The sequence below is a fragment of the Macaca fascicularis genome, chromosome 9 (assembly GCF_037993035.2).
Source record: "Macaca fascicularis isolate 582-1 chromosome 9, T2T-MFA8v1.1".
NCBI lineage: Eukaryota > Metazoa > Chordata > Mammalia > Primates > Cercopithecidae > Macaca > Macaca fascicularis.
In genome coordinates, this window is record NC_088383.1 from 79,346,797 (window position 1) to 79,365,630 (window position 18,834).

Genomic DNA, 18,834 nt, shown 5'->3' on the forward strand with positions numbered 1-18,834 from the left:
GCAGTATACACTGCACTGTATTTGTAGTCTTTTATCCCTTTCCCCAATTCCACACCTCCCCACCCCAAGTCCCCAAAGTCCATTGTGTCATTCTTATGCCTTTGTGTCCTCATAGCTTAGCTCCCACGTATCAGTGAGAACATATGATGTTTGGTTTCCGTTCCTGAGTTACTTCACTTAGAATAATAGTGTCCAGTCTCATCCAGGTCACTGCAAATGCTATTAATTCATTCCTTTTTATGGCTGAGTAGTATTCTATTGTATATATACACCACAGTTTCTTTATCCACTCCTTGATTGATGGGCATTTGGGTTGGTTCCATGATTTTCCAATTGTGAATTGTCCTGCTGTAAACATATGTGTACAAGTATCTTTTTCATGTAATGACTTCTTTTCCGCTGGGTAGATACCTAGTAGTGGGATTGCTGGATCAAATGGTAGTTCTACCTTTAGTTCTTTAAGGAATCTCCACACTGTTTTCCATAGTGGCTGTACTAGTTTACATTCCCACCAGCAGTGTAGAAGTGTTCCCTGATCCCTGCATCTATGCCAACATCTACTGCTTTTTGTTTTTGTTTTTTTTTTTGATTATGGCCATTTTCTTGCAGGAGTAAGGTGGTATTGCCTTGTGGTTTTGATTTGCATTTCCCTGATCATTAGTGATGTTGTGCATTTTTTCATATGTTTGTTAGCCATTTGTATATCTTCTTTTGAGAATTTTCTATTCAAGTCCTTAGCCCACTTTTTGATGGGATTGTTTATTATTTTTCTTATTGATTTGTTTGAGTTCATTGTAGATTCTGGATATTAGTCCTTTGTCAGATTACAGATTGTGAAGATTTTCTCCCATTCTGTGGGTTGTCTATTCTGCTCACTGTTCCTTTTGCCATGCAAAAGCTCTTTAGTTTAATTAAGTCCCAACTATTTATCTTTGCATTTGATTTTGGGTTCTTGGTCATGAAATCCTTGCCTAAGCCAATGTCTAGAAGGGGTTTTCCAATGTTATCTTCTAGAATTTTTACAATTTCAGGTCTTAGATTTAAATCCTTAATCCATCTTGAGTTGATTTTTGTGTAAGGTGAGAGATGAGGACTCAGTTTCATTCTCCTACATGTGGATCTTGAGTTGATTTTTGTGTAAGGTGAGAGATGAGGACTCAGTTTCATTCTCCTACATGTGGCTAGTCAGTTATCCCAGCACCATTTGTTGAAAAGGGTATCCTTTCCTCACTTTGTGTTTTTGTCTGCTTTGTCAAAGATCAGTTGGCCTAAGTATTTGGGTTTATTTCTGGGTTCTCTATTCTGTTCCATTGGTCTATGTGCCTATTTTTATACCAGTAAGTACCATACTGTTTTCATGTCTATGGCCTTATAGTATAGTTTGAAACCAGGTAGTGTGATGCCTCCAGATTTGTTCTTTTTGCTTAGTCTTGCTTTGGCTATGCAGGCTCTTTTTTGGTTCCATATGAATTTTAGAATTACTTTTTCTATTCTTGTGAAGAATGATGGTAGTATTTTGATGGGGATTGCATTAAATTTGTAGATTGCTTTTGGCAGTATGGTTATTTTCACAACATTGATTCTACCCATCCATGAGCATGGGATGTGTTTCCATTTGTTTCGTTTGTGATTTCTTTCAGCAGTGTTTTGTAGTTTTCCTTGCAGAGGTCTTTCGACTCCTTTGTTAGGTATATTCCTAGGTATTTTATTTTATTTATTTATTTTTTGCAGCTATTGTAAAAGGGGTTGAGTTATTGATTTGATTCTCCACTTGGTCACTGTTGGTGTATAGAAGAACTACTGATTTGTGTATATTAATCTTGTATCTGGAAACTTTGCTGAATTCTTGTATCAGTTCTAGGAGCTTTCTGGAGGAGTATTTAGGGTTTTCAAGGTAAACGATCATATTGTCAGTAAATAGTGACAGTTTGACTTCCTCTTTACCAATTTGGATGCCCTTTATTCCTTTCTCTTGTCTAATTGCTCTCGGCTAGGACTTCTAGTACTATGTTGCAGAGGAGTGGTGAGAGTGGGCATCCTTGTCTTGTTCCAGTTGTCAGAGGTAATGCTTTCAACTTTTCCCCATTCAGTATAATATTGACTGTGGGTTTGTCATAGACGGCTTTTATTCCACTGAGGTGTGTCCCTTGTATGCCGATTTTCCTGATAATTTTAATTATAAAGGGCTCCTGGATTTTGGCAAATGCTTTTTCTGCATCTATTAAGATGATCATGTGATTTTTGTTTTTAATTCTGTTTATGTGAGGTATCACATTTATTGACTCGTGTATGTTAAACCATCCCTGCATCCCTGGTATGAAACCCACTTATGCATGGTGGATTATCTTTTTGATATGTTTTTGGTTTCAGTTAGCTAGTATTTTAAGGATTTTAGCATCTATGTTCATCAGGGTTATTGGTCCATATTTTCTTTTTTGTTTGTGTCCTTTCCTGGTTTTGGTGTTAGGGCGATGCTGGCTTCATAGAATAAATTAGGGAGGGTTCCTTCTTTCTCTATCTTGTGGAGTAGTGTCAAAAGGATTGGTATCAGTTCTTTGAATGTCTGGAAGAATTCTGCTGTGAATCCATCTGGTCCTGGGTTTTTTGGTTGGTAATTTATTAATTACCATTTCAGTCTCACTGCTTATTATTGGTCTGTTCAGGGTATCTACTTCTTACTGATTTAAGCTAGAAAGGCTGTATTTTTCCAGGAATTTATCCATCTCTTCTAGGTTTCTAGTTTATGTGCATAAAGGTGTTCATAGTAGCCTTGAATGGTCTTTGTATTTCAGTGGTGTCAGTTGTAATATCTCCTGTCTCTTTCTTTCTTTCTTTTTTTTTGAGATGGAGTTTCACTCTTGTTGCCCAGGCTAGAGTGCAGTGGTGCAATCTCAGCCTGCTGCAACCTCTGCCTTCTGGTTTCAAGTGATTCTCCTGCCTCAGCCTCCCAAGTAGCTGAGATTACAGGTGCCTACCACCACACCCTGCTAATTTTTGTATTTTTAGTAGAGACAGGGTTTCACCATGTTGGCCAAGCTGGTCTCAAACTCCTGACCTTGTAATCTGCCCACCTCAGCCTCCCAAAGTGCTGGGATTACAGGCGTGAGCCACCATGCCTGGGCTATCTCCTGTTTCTTAATGAGGTTATTTGGATTTTCACTCTTCTTTTCTTGGTTAGTCTTGCTAACCAATTTTATTTATCTTTTCAAAAAAACAACTTTTTGTTTCATTTATCTTTTGTTTTTATTTTCTTTCAATTTCATTTAGTTCTGCACTGATCTTGGTTATTTCCTTTCTTCTGCTGGGTTTGGGTTTGGTTTGTTCTTGTTTCTCTAGTTCCTTGAGGTGTGGCCGTAGAGTGTCAGTTTGTGTTCTTTCAGTCTTTTTGATGTAGGCGTTTAGGGCTATGAGCTTTCCTCTTAGCACCGCCTTTGCTGTATCCCAGAGGATTTTGTTCAGTTTGAAGAATTTTTAAATTTCCATCTTGATTTCATTTTTGACTCAATGCTCATTCAGGAGCAGGTTATTTAATTTCCATGTATTTGCATGGTTTTGAAGGTTCCTTTTGTAGTTGATTTCCAGTATTTTCCCACTGTGGTCTGAGAGAGTGCTTGATATAATTTCAATTTTCTTAAATTTATTAAGGCTCATTTTATGGCCTATTATATAGTGTATCTTGAAGAAAGTTCCCTGTGCTATTGAATAAAATGTGTATTTTGTGGTTGTTGGATGAAATGTTCTGTATGTATTTGTTAAGTTTAGTTGTTCCAAGATATAATTTAAATCAATTGTTCCTTTGTTGACTTTTTGTCTTGATGACTTGTCTAGTGCTGTCAGTAGAGTATTGAAGTCCTCCACTATTATTGTGTTGCTGTCTATCTCATTGCTTAGGTCTATTAGTAATTGTTTTACAAATTTGGGAGCTCTAGTGTTGCATATATGTTTAGGATTGAGATATTTTCCTGTTGGACAAGGACTTTTACCATTATATAATGTCCCTCTTTGTCTCTTAGCTGCTGTTGCTTTAAAGTTTGTTTTGTCTGATACAAGAATAGCTACCCCCTTTGTCGGGCGTGGTGGCTCAGGTCTTTAATCCTGGCACTTTGGGAGGCCAAGTCAGGCAGATCACCTGAGATTGGGAGTTCGAGACCATCCTGACGAACATGGAGAAACCCCATCTCTACTAAAAATACAAAATTAGTTGGGCATGGTGGCTCATACCTGTAATCCTCGGCCTGTATATATACTCAGGAGGCTGAGGCAGGAGGATCACTTGAACCCGGGAGGCGGAGGTTGCGGTGAGCTGAGATTGCGCCATTGCACTCCAACCTGGGCAATAAGAGCAAAACTCCATCTCAAAAAAAAAAAAAAAAAAAGCTACCTTTGCTTGCTTTTGGTGTCCATTTGCAGGAAATGCCTTTTTCCAACCCTCTACTTTAAGTTTACATGAGTCTACATGTTAGGTGAGTCTTCTGAAGGCAGTAGATGGTTGGTGAGTTCTTATGCATTCTGTGGTTCTGTATCTTTTAAGTGGAGCATTTAAGCCATTTACATTCAGTGTTAGTATTGAGATGTGAGGTACTGTTGCATTCATCATGCTATTTGTTGTCTATGTACTATTTGTTTTTGTTTTTAATTTGTATTTTTGTTTTATAGGTCCTGTGTGATTTCTGCTTTAAAGAGGTTCTGTTTTGATGTGTTTCTCGGATTTGTTTCAAGATTTAGAGCTTCTTTTAGCAGTTATTGTAGTGGTGGCTTGGTAATGGCAAATTCACTTAGCATTTGTCTGAAAAAGATTGTATCTTTCCTTCATATATGATGCTTAGTTTCACGGGATACTAAATTCTTGGCTGATAATTGTTTTGTTTGACAAGACTGAAGATAGGGCCCCAATTGCTTCTTGCTTGTAGGGTTTCTGGTGAGAAATCTACGTTAATCTGATAGGTTTTCCTTTATAGGTTACCTGGTGCTTCTGTCTCACAGCTCTTAAGATTCTTTCCTTCGTCTTAACTTTGGATAACCTGATGACAATGTGTCTAGGCAATGATCTTTTCATGCTGAATTTCCCAGGTGTTCTTTATGCTTCTTGTAATTGGATGTCTAGGTCTCTAGCAAGGCTGGGGAAGTTTTCCTTGATTATTCCCCCAGATATGTTTTCCAAGCTTTTAGGATTCTCCCCTTCCTCAGGAACATCAATTATTCTTAGGTTTGGTCGTTTAACATAATCCTAGACTTCTTGGAGGATTTGTTCATATTTTCTTATTCTTTTTTCTTTGTTGGATTGGATTAATTTGAAGACCTCATCTTTGAGCTCTGGATTTCTTTCTTCTACATGTTCAATTCTATTCTTGAGACTTTCCAGAGCATTTTGCATTACTAAAGTGTGTCCAATGTTTCCTGAATTTGTGATTGTTTTATCTTTAAGCTATCTATTTTCTTGAATGTTTCTCCCTTCACTTCTTGTATTGTTTTTTGGATTTCCTTGCATTAGGTTTCACCTTTCTCTGGTCCCTCCCTGATTAACTTAACAACTAACCTCCTGAATTCTTTTTCAGGTAAATCAGGGATTTCTTCTTGGTTTGGATCCATTGCTGGTGAGCTAGTGTGCTTTTTGGGGGTGCTAAAGAGCCTTGTTTTGTTATATTACCAGATTTTTTCTTCTGGTTCCTTCTAATTTGTATAGGCTCTGTCAGAAGGAAGGTCTAGGGCTGAAGGCTGTTTTTCAGATTCTTTTCTCCTATGGGGTGTTCCCTTGATATAGTACTCTCCCATTTTTCCTACGGATGTGGCTTCCTGTGAGCTGAACTGCAGTGATTGTTGTCTGTCTTCTGGGTCTAGCCACCCAGCAAGTCTACCCTGCTCTGGGCTGGTACTGAGGGTTACCTGTACAGAGTCTTGTGATGTGAACCATGTATGGGTCTCTCAGCTGTGGATACCAGCACCTGTTCTGGTGTAGGTGGCAGCGGGGTGTAGTGGACTCCATGAAGGTTCTTAGCTTTGGTGGTTTAATGCTCTGTTTTTGTGCTGGTTGGCCTCCTGCCGGGAGACGGCGTTTTGCAGACAGCATCAGTTATGGTAGTATGGAGAGGAACTGGCAGTGGGCAGGGTCCTAGAACTACCAAGATTATATGCCCTTTGTCTTCAGCTACAGGTGGGTAGGGAAGGACCATCAAGTAGGGACAGGGCTAGGTGTATCTGAGCTCATACTTTCCTTGGGCGGGTCTTACTGGGGACAGGAGTGAGGTTCCCAGGTCAAGGGAGTTGTGCACCTAAGAGGATTGTGGCTGCCTCTCCTGAGTCATCCAGGCTGTCAGGGAAGTCAGGGAAGTGGGGGAAAGCTGGCAGTCACAGGCCTCCCCCAGCTCCCACACAAACCAAAGGGCCGGTCTCACTCCCACCGTGCCCCCAAACAGCCCGGAGTCTGTTTCCAGGGGTGGGCAAGCCGGGCTTGAAAACTTGCCCTAGGCTACCCGCCTGCCACCTTCAAATGAAAACGGCCTGGTTCTTCCCCCGCTGTGGAGTCTGCACACTAGATTCGCATCCTCCCTCAAGTTCTGGCCAGGAGGCTTCTCACCCTATTCAAATTGTTACAAAGTTCAGCTGGAATTTTCCTTCTCCCTGTGATGCTTCCCACTCTCCCCACCCCTGCTTCTCTGGCTGCCCTCTCATTGTATCCCTGTGGTGCCAGACAGGAATGGTCTGACTGGGGACCCAGCGGGCTTCCGGAGACTTTCTGCTGCTTCCTCTACCCCTGTATTTTTGCTTGGCTCTTTAAATTGACTCAGCTCCAGGTAAGGTCGGAAACTTCTCCCACAAACAGACCTTCAGTTGCTCCAGTGGACGTGTGTATTCAGGAGAGGAGGCTCTCCCTTTCCCACTTTTGCAGTTGGGGCACTCACAGTATTTGGGGTGTATCCCAGATTTTGCAGGAGCAGTCCACTTCCTTCAAAGGGTCTGTGGGTCCTTCCTCATAGGGATAATTTATACTCACTGTTTAAGATTCACCTTCTCTGAAATCCCCCCACTTATGACAACTTGGATGAACCTGAAGGACATTATGCTAAGTCAAATAAGCCAGACACAGAAAGTAGGTATTATATGATTGTATTTATATGTGGAATCTAAACAAGTCAAACTTGTAGAAGCAGTTTTACCATGGTTGCCAGCGGTTGGTGTGCGGGGGAAATGGGGACATGTTGGTCAAAGGGTATAAACTTTCAATTATAAGATGAATAAGTTCTAGGGACCTAACTCACAGCATGGCGAATATAGTTAATAATACCGTATTGCTTACTTGAAATTTGCTAAGAGAATAGATCTTGCATGTCCTCACAGCACATACACACAAACGCAAAGGGTAACTGTGTGGTGATGGTTATATTGATTAATACGATTGTAGTAATCATTACACAATGTATATGTATATGAAAGCATCATGTTGTGCACCTTGAATATACACAATTTTTATTTGTTAATTATACCTCAATAAAGCTGGAGAAAAGATTCACATTCTCTGAGAAATTTTATTTAATCCCTTCAAGCTGAGAGACTGTCCTCTATGCTGTGGGTAACTCTATTTTAGTCCCCATGTAAATGTGTTTATTTGTCTCCCCTTCGGATCTTTATCTTTGCATTTCCAACATTTAGCACATTGCCTTGATGCAAAGTCGAGGCTCGGCATAGGAGACGCTCAACATAGTACAGGTTGAAGGAATGGTTGAATTAATTAACTGATGGCTTAAAGCCCTCCATTTTTATTTTTTAAAATAATATTCCTAAATATATTTTGTTCTCTTGCCAGGGTTAAAACTCATATGTTACTTCTCTACCCACTTGCACAGACTTGTAAGGTCTTTTTAAATCCCATCTGTGTGTTTCTTCGTCAGCTGGAAACATTTAATGTCTTCTTAACTTGGAAATCTCCTGTGAGCTTTCTTCTGGAGCTTTTAAAAAAAGATTATAAATAAGTATCAATCCTTGAGGAGCTGAGTTCTTTATATGTCTCCATCCAAAGAAATCCTTGATTAACTTTACTATTTAATTCCTATTTTGACCTGATGCGAATTTTAGGGTAAATGGACAACCTATGAACCTTTGAACCTGTGGTATCATCAGTTAAAATAAAACAACCACAGACACCACTACCACAACACACGTTTAGGAGGTGACAGTCATTAATTTCTGTTTTATCTGTGTACCTATTTACTACATTAAGTTTACCATGCTTGATGTCCTTTGGGAGAAATGGTCATGCCTTGTTAATTTTCCTTACATAAACTCTGCAACCTGCCCCTTTCCCCCTGTCCACTGCTGTAACATTATATTTGTTATGTTCACTGATTCAGTCCTTTTTCGCAGGCTTCAAGGACTTGCTATTTGGGCTCATGGATTCTGTAATTGCCTTGGGCAGAGATGACAAAGTGTAGGCTCCAAATTCAAAATACATTTGTATTTTTAACATTTCGAAGTCCCCATGGCATTAAAGTTACTACAATTTACTGTCAGATTACACATTGCCACCTTTAGAGCAAAAGAAATAATTTTAACTTTAGCCTTCTTGTTATAATCTATGTTCAAGTTTTTCACCTTTCAGAAACAACCTAAACCTTGACACTGTCCTTCTAAATAAAGAAGCATGAGGTATAGGTCACTTCAGAGGGAATTATGTATTAAGTTGACTGTACAGTAGTATCAGAGAATTTGCTTCACCTCTTTCTGAACATTTATACTTCCAATTATTACTCATCTGAGGAGCTGTGATCCTTTCTAAACATTAAACTATTTATCCCTTAAGTTACACTGATGACTGTAGGTAGAGCTTGTAACGTTGTGGGAAATATGAAAATCACTAAGATTATCATAGTACAAAAACAGTACACCAAGTTTGACAGATGTAAGGAATAAAACAATTCCATATTCTTTCTATACCTTTTTTCTATTTTGCACTTCTATTCCATTTCTGATGTCCTGTGTACTCAATCTTGTGAGAGAGTTGGAAGAAGTATCATTATCCCATTTTTATAGATAGAAAGACAGACACCGAAAGAGGAGATGAGTTACCCAGCTCATGGTGCTAATGATAGAGCTAAAACTAAAACCCAGACCACATATACAAGGGGGAAATTGTAGCAAGCCAAGAAAACCATAGAGTGTCTTTTCTTGGGTAATTAGTGAGTATGAACAGTGGGTTGATAGCTACTTTGTTACAAAATGTAGGGAGGACAGTTAGAAGTTAATATCTCCAAAGCCTGAGTGAAGTAGCAGACAGCCTTTATTTTCAGAAGGGAAGGAACTAAAAATATAGTAGCACAAGCCATTTATTAGCCTTAGGCAACATTATTCCCAGAGTAGCAGAGCCTTGTGAAAGAAGCATAAGGTTAGCAATCAGTAGACTAGGTTTATATCTCAGTTCCTTTACTAGTTGCTATCTTCTTACACCAAACACCTGTTTAGTTAAAATAGGACTAATAATAGCAGACTCCTTCCCTCAAAGAGTATTGTGATGATCAATAAGATGCTATACAGAAGCACTTTATAAGCTACATGATATTATACAAATACAAGTCCTCATGCTGTGTAGCAAATAAGAAATTTTTCCTATGTAGGAAAGAATGGCACATAGTTTTTAGGATAAGGGCTTGGAAGTTATACTGACGTGGGTTACAATACAAGAAATACCACCATCTAGCTCTGCCACTTGGCTAAGAAACTTAGTCTCTTGAAACCTTAGTGTTTTGAGTTTTAAAATGGAATAATCACATTTCTCATGAGTTTTTATGAAGATTATATGAAATGTGTATATGAAGTGAATGAACTATTGTAAATGTCCCTTGAATTATTTTTTTTAACTTAAGCTTTTATTTGGGAATAATTTTAGATTTACAGAAAAGTTGCAAAGTTGGTACAGAGACTTCCCATTTACCTTTTTTCCAGTTTTCTCCATTGTTAATACTGTATCTTACATTTGCCATTACAAAGATATGGATACCGATGCATTGCTATTAACTATTAATAATGGTTATTTGGATTTCAGCAGTTTTTCATGAATGTTTTTTCTGTTCCAGGATCTAATCCTCAGTACCACATTGCATTTAGTTATGTCTCCCCAATCTTCTCTGTTCTATGACAGTTTGTCAGTCAATCTCCTGTTTTTCATGATGTTAGTGGTCTTGAGGAACACTGCCCAGATGTCATTTAGGATGTTCACCAATCTCATTTTGTTTGTTGTTTTTCTCATGATTAGACTGGAATTATGGGTTCCTGGAGGGAATACCACAGAAATGGCATACTTTTCTTGTCACAGTATATCAAGGGGTACATGATATCCATGTGATATCACTGATGATGTTAAATTTCATCACTTGGTTAAGGTAGGGCTTGCCAGATTTTTTTCTTGTATCTTGAGCTAGTTCTGATCACCTATCACTTAGATAGAACATTCTCTTTTCTCTCTTCCCTCCAATGTAATGCGGTTCATTTACATTTACTGCAAATTGTCATCTCTGAAGAAATACCTTCTCTGGCCATTCAACCTAAAGCAGCTTTCTCCTTGCAAGTCAGTCTCTATGACACTTCACTTTTGTGTTTTCTTCACAGCATTTATTGTCACCTAAAATCATCTTGTATATTTGTTTATCTAGTTTATTTCTTGTCTGTAGGCCCTTTCCCCCCAAAAGAAAGAAAAACAAGGTCCTCGTAGGATTTTTTCATATCTGTACACTGGAGTCTAGCACAAGGGCTAGAATATGCTAAGTGCTCAGTAACTAATTGTTGAATAAATGTCAAAGAAAGAATGATATAGTATTAATTTATTAGTATTTCTGAAAAGGAAAAGAAATATAGCTGAATGGTGGTAGGTTTCATTTAGTGTTCTTAACTCAGTTGGTTTAATTTTAATGGAAAGGTTAAATGCAATTATCAACATCTATGGAATGAGGTAATCAGCGTCCTTGTAATTCAAGCTATCTTATGCACTTAATAATGTGAATGTCAGAGTGTTTTAGCTACTTATAAGGATTTGACTGACAAGGATTTGACTGAATAGTAATAGATCTTTACACATCTGCACTATTGGGACCTTTACTGGTTAACTGCATCATTGTTTATGCTGCAGAATTTTTAACAGAACCTGAAAGAATGTAGAAATAATAGATGCCCTTGATTATAACTTATAGCTGACTTCTTGATGTCTATTATCTTTTCATTTATACTTACTAAAAAATGAAGCTTTTTAATTTAAGTCTTTCCCCCATAACCCATTGTAAGATACCACTCTTTTTATTTCCCTTCTCAGGACTTAAAATCTCCAAATCAGAGGGATGAAATTGCAGGAGCCCGAGCCTCATTGAAGGAGAACTCTCCCCTCTTGCATTCAATTTGTTCAGCTTGTTTGGAGCATTCTGATGTTGCTTCCCTCAAAGCAAGCAAGGACACAGTTTGTGAAGAAATTCAGAATGCTCTCAATGTAATTTCAAATGCTTCACAAGGGATCCAGAATATGACAACCCCACGAGAACCTCAGGCAGCAACTCTGGGAAGTGCCCTTGATGAGCTGGAGGTAAGTCGGGAGAAAGATAAACTGTGATGTGAGGTCCCAATACAGTAATAATAATAATAAAACAGAAGAAGATCCACATGTTAGCATTTAGAGCATGAGAAAATAAAAAATCCAGATTAGTCTCTATCGCCTTCTTGAGTCTTCCAAAGAATTGATTAACAGGAAAATATTCTATTAGTATATTTCTGACTCCTGTACATCTCTGCCAAGGAAACCAATGAATTTGAATGGTGATTACTAATTAGATTGAAATGATGTCTTTCTTTCACGTAGATCTACTTATGAAGCATAAGATACAAATATTTATTGGCATTACTGTTCTATGTGCTTGGGACATATCTGATCACTGCCCTTGACAAGTTTGTACATTTTAGCAGGTGACTATAGGCAAAAAATAAAACCAATAAACATTGTAGAGAACACAAGTGTTTAGTATGTTACATTGAGAAGGTGAGATAATGCCAAAACCTTGAAAGAGTTCAGGAATCAGGCAGATGAAGATCTAGAGCAAAGGCTCGAAGGTATGTGCTCCATGTTTAAGTGACAACATAAAAACCAGGGTGTCTGGGTGGAGAGAGCAAGGCAAGGAGTAGTAGGAGCTAAGGTTAGAGAAGCAACCATTGAGGGCTGTGTATGCCTTTAAGGACTTTGGCTTTTACTCCAAGTTAAACGGGAATACACTGAAAGGTTTTAAGCAAAGGTATGACATGCTGAGACTTGTGTCTTAAAATGACTATGATGGTTGCATAAGGAACATAGACTGAAGGAGAACAATGAGAGGAACTGAAAAAGCAGGCCAGAGGCTATTGTAGTAACCCAGGTTCCATTTATACACTTTACATTAACCACTTCATGTTTTAGTTTAGACTAGAGTGGTGTTAGTGGACATCAGTGCTAAATTTTGTAAGTAGAGTCAACTGAATTTTGATAGAATGGATGTGGGACATGAGAGAAAGGAAGGAGTCATGGCTAGTGTTGTAGGCTGGGTCCTCCAGAATCACACACAGAATGGAGTTTGGAAAACAAGGTGTTACATTTGGGAAGGAAAGAGGGAGGGAGCGGGACTGGATAGAGGAAGAAGTCTACCTGAGATCTAGACCCACAAAGGCCTTCAAGACGCCACATCCCCTATTATAGAAGAACTACTCACCTTCCACAACCATACCCTTGTAATTATTTTTCTAATTAGCTCTTTGGTTCTGTATATCATCTCTCTGATACTCACAACAGAACTGGTCAGTCAGCAGGGAGCTCTGGTGAGAGCATTGCCCTCCAGAGTGTACCTTGTCAGGCAGAAATGACCAGGCCTGTATGTCTCTTTCGGTCACTGGATACAGGTTACCCTACCCTGGGAAGGGTATGACCTTTAGGGGCTTGAAACACTATACATACATACTGAGTATATATTACTTTCGTGCCATGATAAAGCTGGAAAAAATTATAAGTTGAACCATTGTTAAGTCAAGTCAGGGACCATCTGTAGTCTGTATTTGGGGAGTGTCGAGAGTGATATGTAGAAATTTGCTAGAATAGATGGATAGGATCATACAGGTTGATTATCCCTTATCTGAAATGTTTGGGACCAGAAGTGGTTTGGATTTTGGAATTTTTTGGATCTTGGAATATTTGCATATAGCTAATGAGTTATCCTGGGAATGGGATTGATGTGTAAACATGAAATTCATTTATGTTTCATATACATCCTATACACAGCCTGAAGGTAATTTTATACAATATTTTAAGTAATTTTGTGCATGAAATGATGTTTTTAACTGCATTTTTTTTTTATACTTTAAGTTCTAGGGTACGTAGGCATAACCTACAGGTTTGTTACATATATATACATGTTCCATGTTGGTGTGCTGCACCCATTAACTCATCATTTACATTAGGTGTATCTCCTAATGCTATCCCTCCCCCCTCCCCCCTCCCCACAATAGGACCTGGTGTGCGATGCTCCCCTTCCTGTGTCCAAGTGATCTCATTGTTCAGTTCCCACCTATGAGTGAGAACATGCGATATTTGGTTTTCTGTTCTTGCGATAGTTTGCTAAGAATGATGGTTTCCAGCTGCATCCATGTCCCTACAAAGGACACAAACTCATCCTTTTTTATGGCTGCATAGTATTCCATGGTGTATATGTGCCACATTTTCTTAATCCATTGACTACATTTTAACTGCGACCTGTCACATGAAGTTAGATGCTGAATTTTCCCCTTGTGCCATCACACTGGCATTCAAAAAGTTTTGGATTTTGGAGCATTTTGGATTTCAGATTTTTAGATTAGCAGTGCTCAACCCATATAGCACATTTTTCGTAGTACTAAACAGAACTGTGTCAGAGAATGCTCCCAGAAGAGCTCCGGTTTATCTCAGACAATGCATTCCGTGTTTTAGGATTATAGAAGAAGACATTTCCAAATCATTCCTTCTTCTGAGACCTCTTCTGTTTTCTCATTTTAGTGGAAAGTGACTGCTACAGGCACAAAATGGCAGCGGTTGGAGAGGAGGAGAAAGTGTGCGTGGTGTGTGTGTGCGTGTGTATGTGTGTGTAACTTCAATGGGAGTGGGCATAGGCAGGGTAATAGAGTGTTCTCTTTCTCAAGAAAGGCAGATTCAGACTCACTTGTTCTTCATGAGGCAGGAGGGAGTCCAAAAGATATTTCTCTGAGATCCTAATGAGGATTCTAAACTGTCTGAACAACCTTTGAAATTTAGTTCTAGTTGAAGATACAGATGCGCAAACTAGTAAAAAATGCCTAAGTTTTCTATATTTTTTATATCCAAGTTACAAATAGCTGCTGCGGCTGTCTGAACTAGATAAAGCAGAATTTATTAACCTTTTTTAATGATGTGGTAAATTAAATGGTTGCACTTTTCATTATTTACAGGAAGCTGTATTGGTAAAGCATCCAAAATAACCTTTGCTCTATTTTGCTCCTGCAAATATAATACTATGAAGTAAATTGATGTAGTAAATACTCTGTTGGGAGCAAGTCTCATTAAATGTTTATAGTGTGGAATGTATCAGAGTGCTTACTCAACAACCATGCTGAAGCTTTTGTTAAATTTTTCATTCTGGCCCTTGACTGGGTGTGGGTATGAAACCTGAAATTTATGAGTGGAGAAAATAGAAGTTGAATTAGAACACTATACTGGCTAAATCAATTGATTTGTTGGAAAGGCCAGTGTGAATTATAGGGGTTTTCTTCTGTATTTGAGACTGAACGAGAGTTGAGAAGTGTCGAATTGTAGATTAAGACAATTTTGAAAATGTTATGAAGCAAGAAACTTTGCCAATAAAAATTGCTTTGAAAATTCCAAGTCCATTAAGACATATTTTCTCCTGTGAGGAGGGAAAAAGCAGCTGTTGTCATTGTGGTACACAAGACTTATCTGAATCCTCATGCAATAAAGATGATAACAATTATATGTATATCTATTTTCTTATTTTCAAAGAGCTGTCATATTCACTTTTTTAAACCTTTTTTATATATTCGTGTATCATCATTCATATAGTCATTGTTTACTGTTGTTATCTCCAGCACCTAGAATAATGCCCTAAATGTAGTAAGTGCTAGGTAAATATGAATGAATGAATGAATGAATGAATCTAATAATATGACATGTCATTTTGTGATTTTGCAGTGAAAAGCATTTTTTCCTTACCCTTATTTTTTCTCCCGAAATTTTTCTCTGACTGAAAGTGGATGTATCTGGGGGTATATGGCTCTACTTTAACTTTTAACCAGGCCATGAATTTATAGTGATGGAAACCACCAGAAGCACATGTAGGTGATACGCTGCTCAGAATCTTTTCTGTGGTAAGGCAGCACAAAGAGAGAAAACTTTATATATATTCTCTTCTCTCAGCAGCTGTCCAGCCTTAGTCAGAGTTCCCTGTTACTTCCAAGATACTCTGTCTTTTACTAAGGGTAATAATTTTGGGAAAGATACTCCTCATGTTCTTACATTTTTACCTTTAGGAGAAAACAGGATCTCTGTCAGTCAGATTAGCATTTAGAAGCTAAAGAAGAAATAGACATCACTGGTATCTAGAAGCACATCAATATGATTTTTTAAAATGGTTTGGTTTCTAGATATATAGTGAGCTATAAGAACTAAAAGAGATGAAGAAAATATTTTTATATACATAAATAATCTGATAACTGAATTATATAAATTATTTGAGGCTGATACGAAAAGCACAAAATCCTAACTAGTAAGCCAGCACCAGCACTGTGTTGGGGGATGGGGGAACTGCTTTTCAATTATGGCGGGGAGCTTGAACTTTGAAAGACTATGAACTGAAGACAAAAGATAAATTCTGTATCTTGCCAATTGGATAGTCCCATAAGATACATTTGCATGTTACTGGGAATCTTTAAAATTTGACCACCTTGTTAGAGAAATGAAAAAAACACTAACCCAAATAGCAGGAGATATTGGGAGAACTTGACTAGCATAGCCTTGGCTCTGGGAAGCTCAGAAAAAAGGAACAGAATCCATGTTGGAATTTTCTAGCCATAGGCCTGTCCTTATCTGGACTTTGATTCAGCGTTCATATTATCTGTGTAACCTCTAAAACCCTGTCCAAAAATCTAATTTAAAATTGCCTTATCCCAGCAATACCTCCAGAGATCTGCCAGAAGGAAACTCAAATTCTTTCTGCACTTTATACGCAGCTTTCAAAAAAAATCTCATACAGTTCCAAGGAAGATGGTTTTCACAAAAACACAAATAAGCCATCTTGAGTAACTTCAAAGAATGAGTAAACTACAGAATCCCCAATCTGCAAACACTGTAGATATTGAAATTATAAGGTATTGAAAAAAGTTAATATTTTTAATATACATTATTCCCTAATGAATATGTTGAAGGAACAAAAGACTGTCAAAATTGACCAGGCAGAGCTATCTAAAATGAAAAACATAATGATGAAAAATTCAACGGTTAGGCAAAACAGGTGATTAGATTAGAGAATTGGTGATCTGAAAGATATTTGAAGAGGTTACTTTGAGTTTCCCACAGAAAGTCACAGAAGTAAAAAATATATTTTGAAAAGCAGTTAAGATATATGCCATGACAAGTTCTAAAATATTCTAATATAAAATTCAGAAGAGAGAGAAGTGTAAAACAGATAATGAGAATTTCCTAGAACTGATGGAAGTCACCATTCTCTATAGCTAAGAAGCCCAGTAAATCCCAAGCAACGTATATTTAAAGAAACCTATATTTACACGTATCATAGTGAAACTGAAGAATGCCAAAGACCAAAAGAATATTTTTAAAAGAAAATAGGAAAAAAAGAATTACTTGTGAATGATGACTGATTACCTGTGAATGATAGCCGAGTTCTTAAACATGAATGCTACAAGATAGTAAATCATTCTCAGAAAAAATAACTGTTAACCTTGAGTTCAGTACATGATACAGCTATTTTTCAAGAAAAAAGATAAATATATTTTTACCCAATCCCAAACATGAATACTTTATTGTCAACAACTTTTCACTGAAAAAACTGTTAAAGAAAAATAAAAAATTATCATATAACAAGGGTGCAAATGCAGGAATTTGTAAGCAGAGGAAATGGTAAACATAAGGGTTTATTACTGCTTACATATTACTTTTTATAAATGATTAATAACTATACTTTGTATAATTAAAATTATAGAATGATTGTGTCTGGAAACACAGTGTATAATTAGGATGGATAGAATCATAGTTAAATGTTCTAGGGTCTTTATATATTTTTGGGAGAATGATAAAAATATTGACTTATGTTAGGCATTTATCTTAATAAGCATGTTAAAATGTCTAGAGTAACTGCTAAAAATGTATAGTCATAGACTGTATAATTGCCAAATATGGAAAAGGAAAAATGCAATGAGAAAATAAGAAACTCAGTTTGTCCAAAAAAAAGAAAAAACGGAGGAAAAACCACTGTGGAAAAAGAAGGATGTACACACAGTAGAAAATATAATAAAATAAATCCAAATATTCTTGGAATCATCATAAATGTTAAAAGAAAACCTAAACTCTCCAAAGACAAAAGACTGACAGCTTCGAATGTAAAACAAAATCTAGCTATATGCTGTTTATAAAAAGCACATCTAAAACTTAAGAATAAAGATAGTTTGAAAGTCAAAGGATAAAACGATATCCAACAAACTCTAACTATACCAGCTATATCAATACTAGTAAAAATGCTAATGACTGTTACTATCTACTGATAAGAGGATAAATTCACCAGGAGGTTGTAACACATTCTTTTCAAGGACACATGGAAAATTAACAATAATTGACTGCATACTGAGTCAATGATTTTCAAAGCACTAGTTTTATATAGGCCACCTAGAAATGTATTTAGGTAAATAAGTGAAATTACCCTACTATTTGGAATCTTTTTTGAAAACCACATCTGTATAACTACTGGGTCATGAATAAATTATAATTGAAAGTAAAAAATACTTATAACTGAGAAATAATGATAATGTATAATAACAACAAAACTTGAGAGATATAGCTAAAGGGAGTACATAGAAGGAAATTTCTCACCTATACATGCTTATATTAGGAAAGAAGAAAGCTGGATATTAAGGAACTAAGTTTCCACTTGGAGTTTGAAATAGACAATATAAAAAACCCAGAAGGAAAAAATTAATAAAGGTAAGAATAGAAATTTGTTAAATCACAAACAAAGATACAGTAGAGAAGATCAACAAAGCCAAAAGTGTATTATTTGTAAAGACCAATAAAATTGACCAACTGCTGGTGAGATAAATTAGGAATACTGAAAGCATACAAAAAACAACATGTAAGAGTGAAAGTCAGAAGAGAAGTCATAACTACAGGGTTATGACTAAATACTAAATATTATAAATACTAAAACACTAAAAATATGAACAGATTTATACTGATAAAAATGAAAATTTGGATGAAATGGAAAAATTCCTAAGAAAATATAAATTGACAAAACTGACTCAAGTATAGACAATATGAATGAAATAATTAAATAGAATTAGTAGTTAACAGTTTTTACTGAAAGCAAATAGGAGGCTCAGATAGTGTGATAGAATACTACAAACTCTTCCAGGAATATGTAAATGTATTTTTACAGCAGTGTCCAGAGAATAGAAAAAAAAAAAAAAAAAAGCTCTCCAATTCATTACATGAAATTGGTGAAGCAAGTGTGAAACGACACTAACAAGTCAGATAAATAAGGAAATTCACATGTCAATCTAATTTATGAAATGAGATGCAAAAATTTCAAACAA

At 36.9% G+C, this 18,834-nt stretch overlaps 1 protein-coding gene across 3 annotated transcripts in view; it reads left to right on the forward strand.

The window, feature by feature from the left end:
• Positions 1–18,834, forward strand: part of CTNNA3 (catenin alpha 3) — a 1,764,647-nt gene that overhangs the window by 451,943 nt on the left and 1,293,870 nt on the right. For all 3 annotated transcript variants that reach the window (XM_065521050.2, XM_005565734.5, XM_065521052.2), the window contains one exon: positions 11,294–11,557. In XM_065521050.2, coding sequence (XP_065377122.1) covers positions 11,294–11,557 — 264 coding nt within the window. The remainder of the gene's footprint in view (positions 1–11,293; positions 11,558–18,834) is intronic.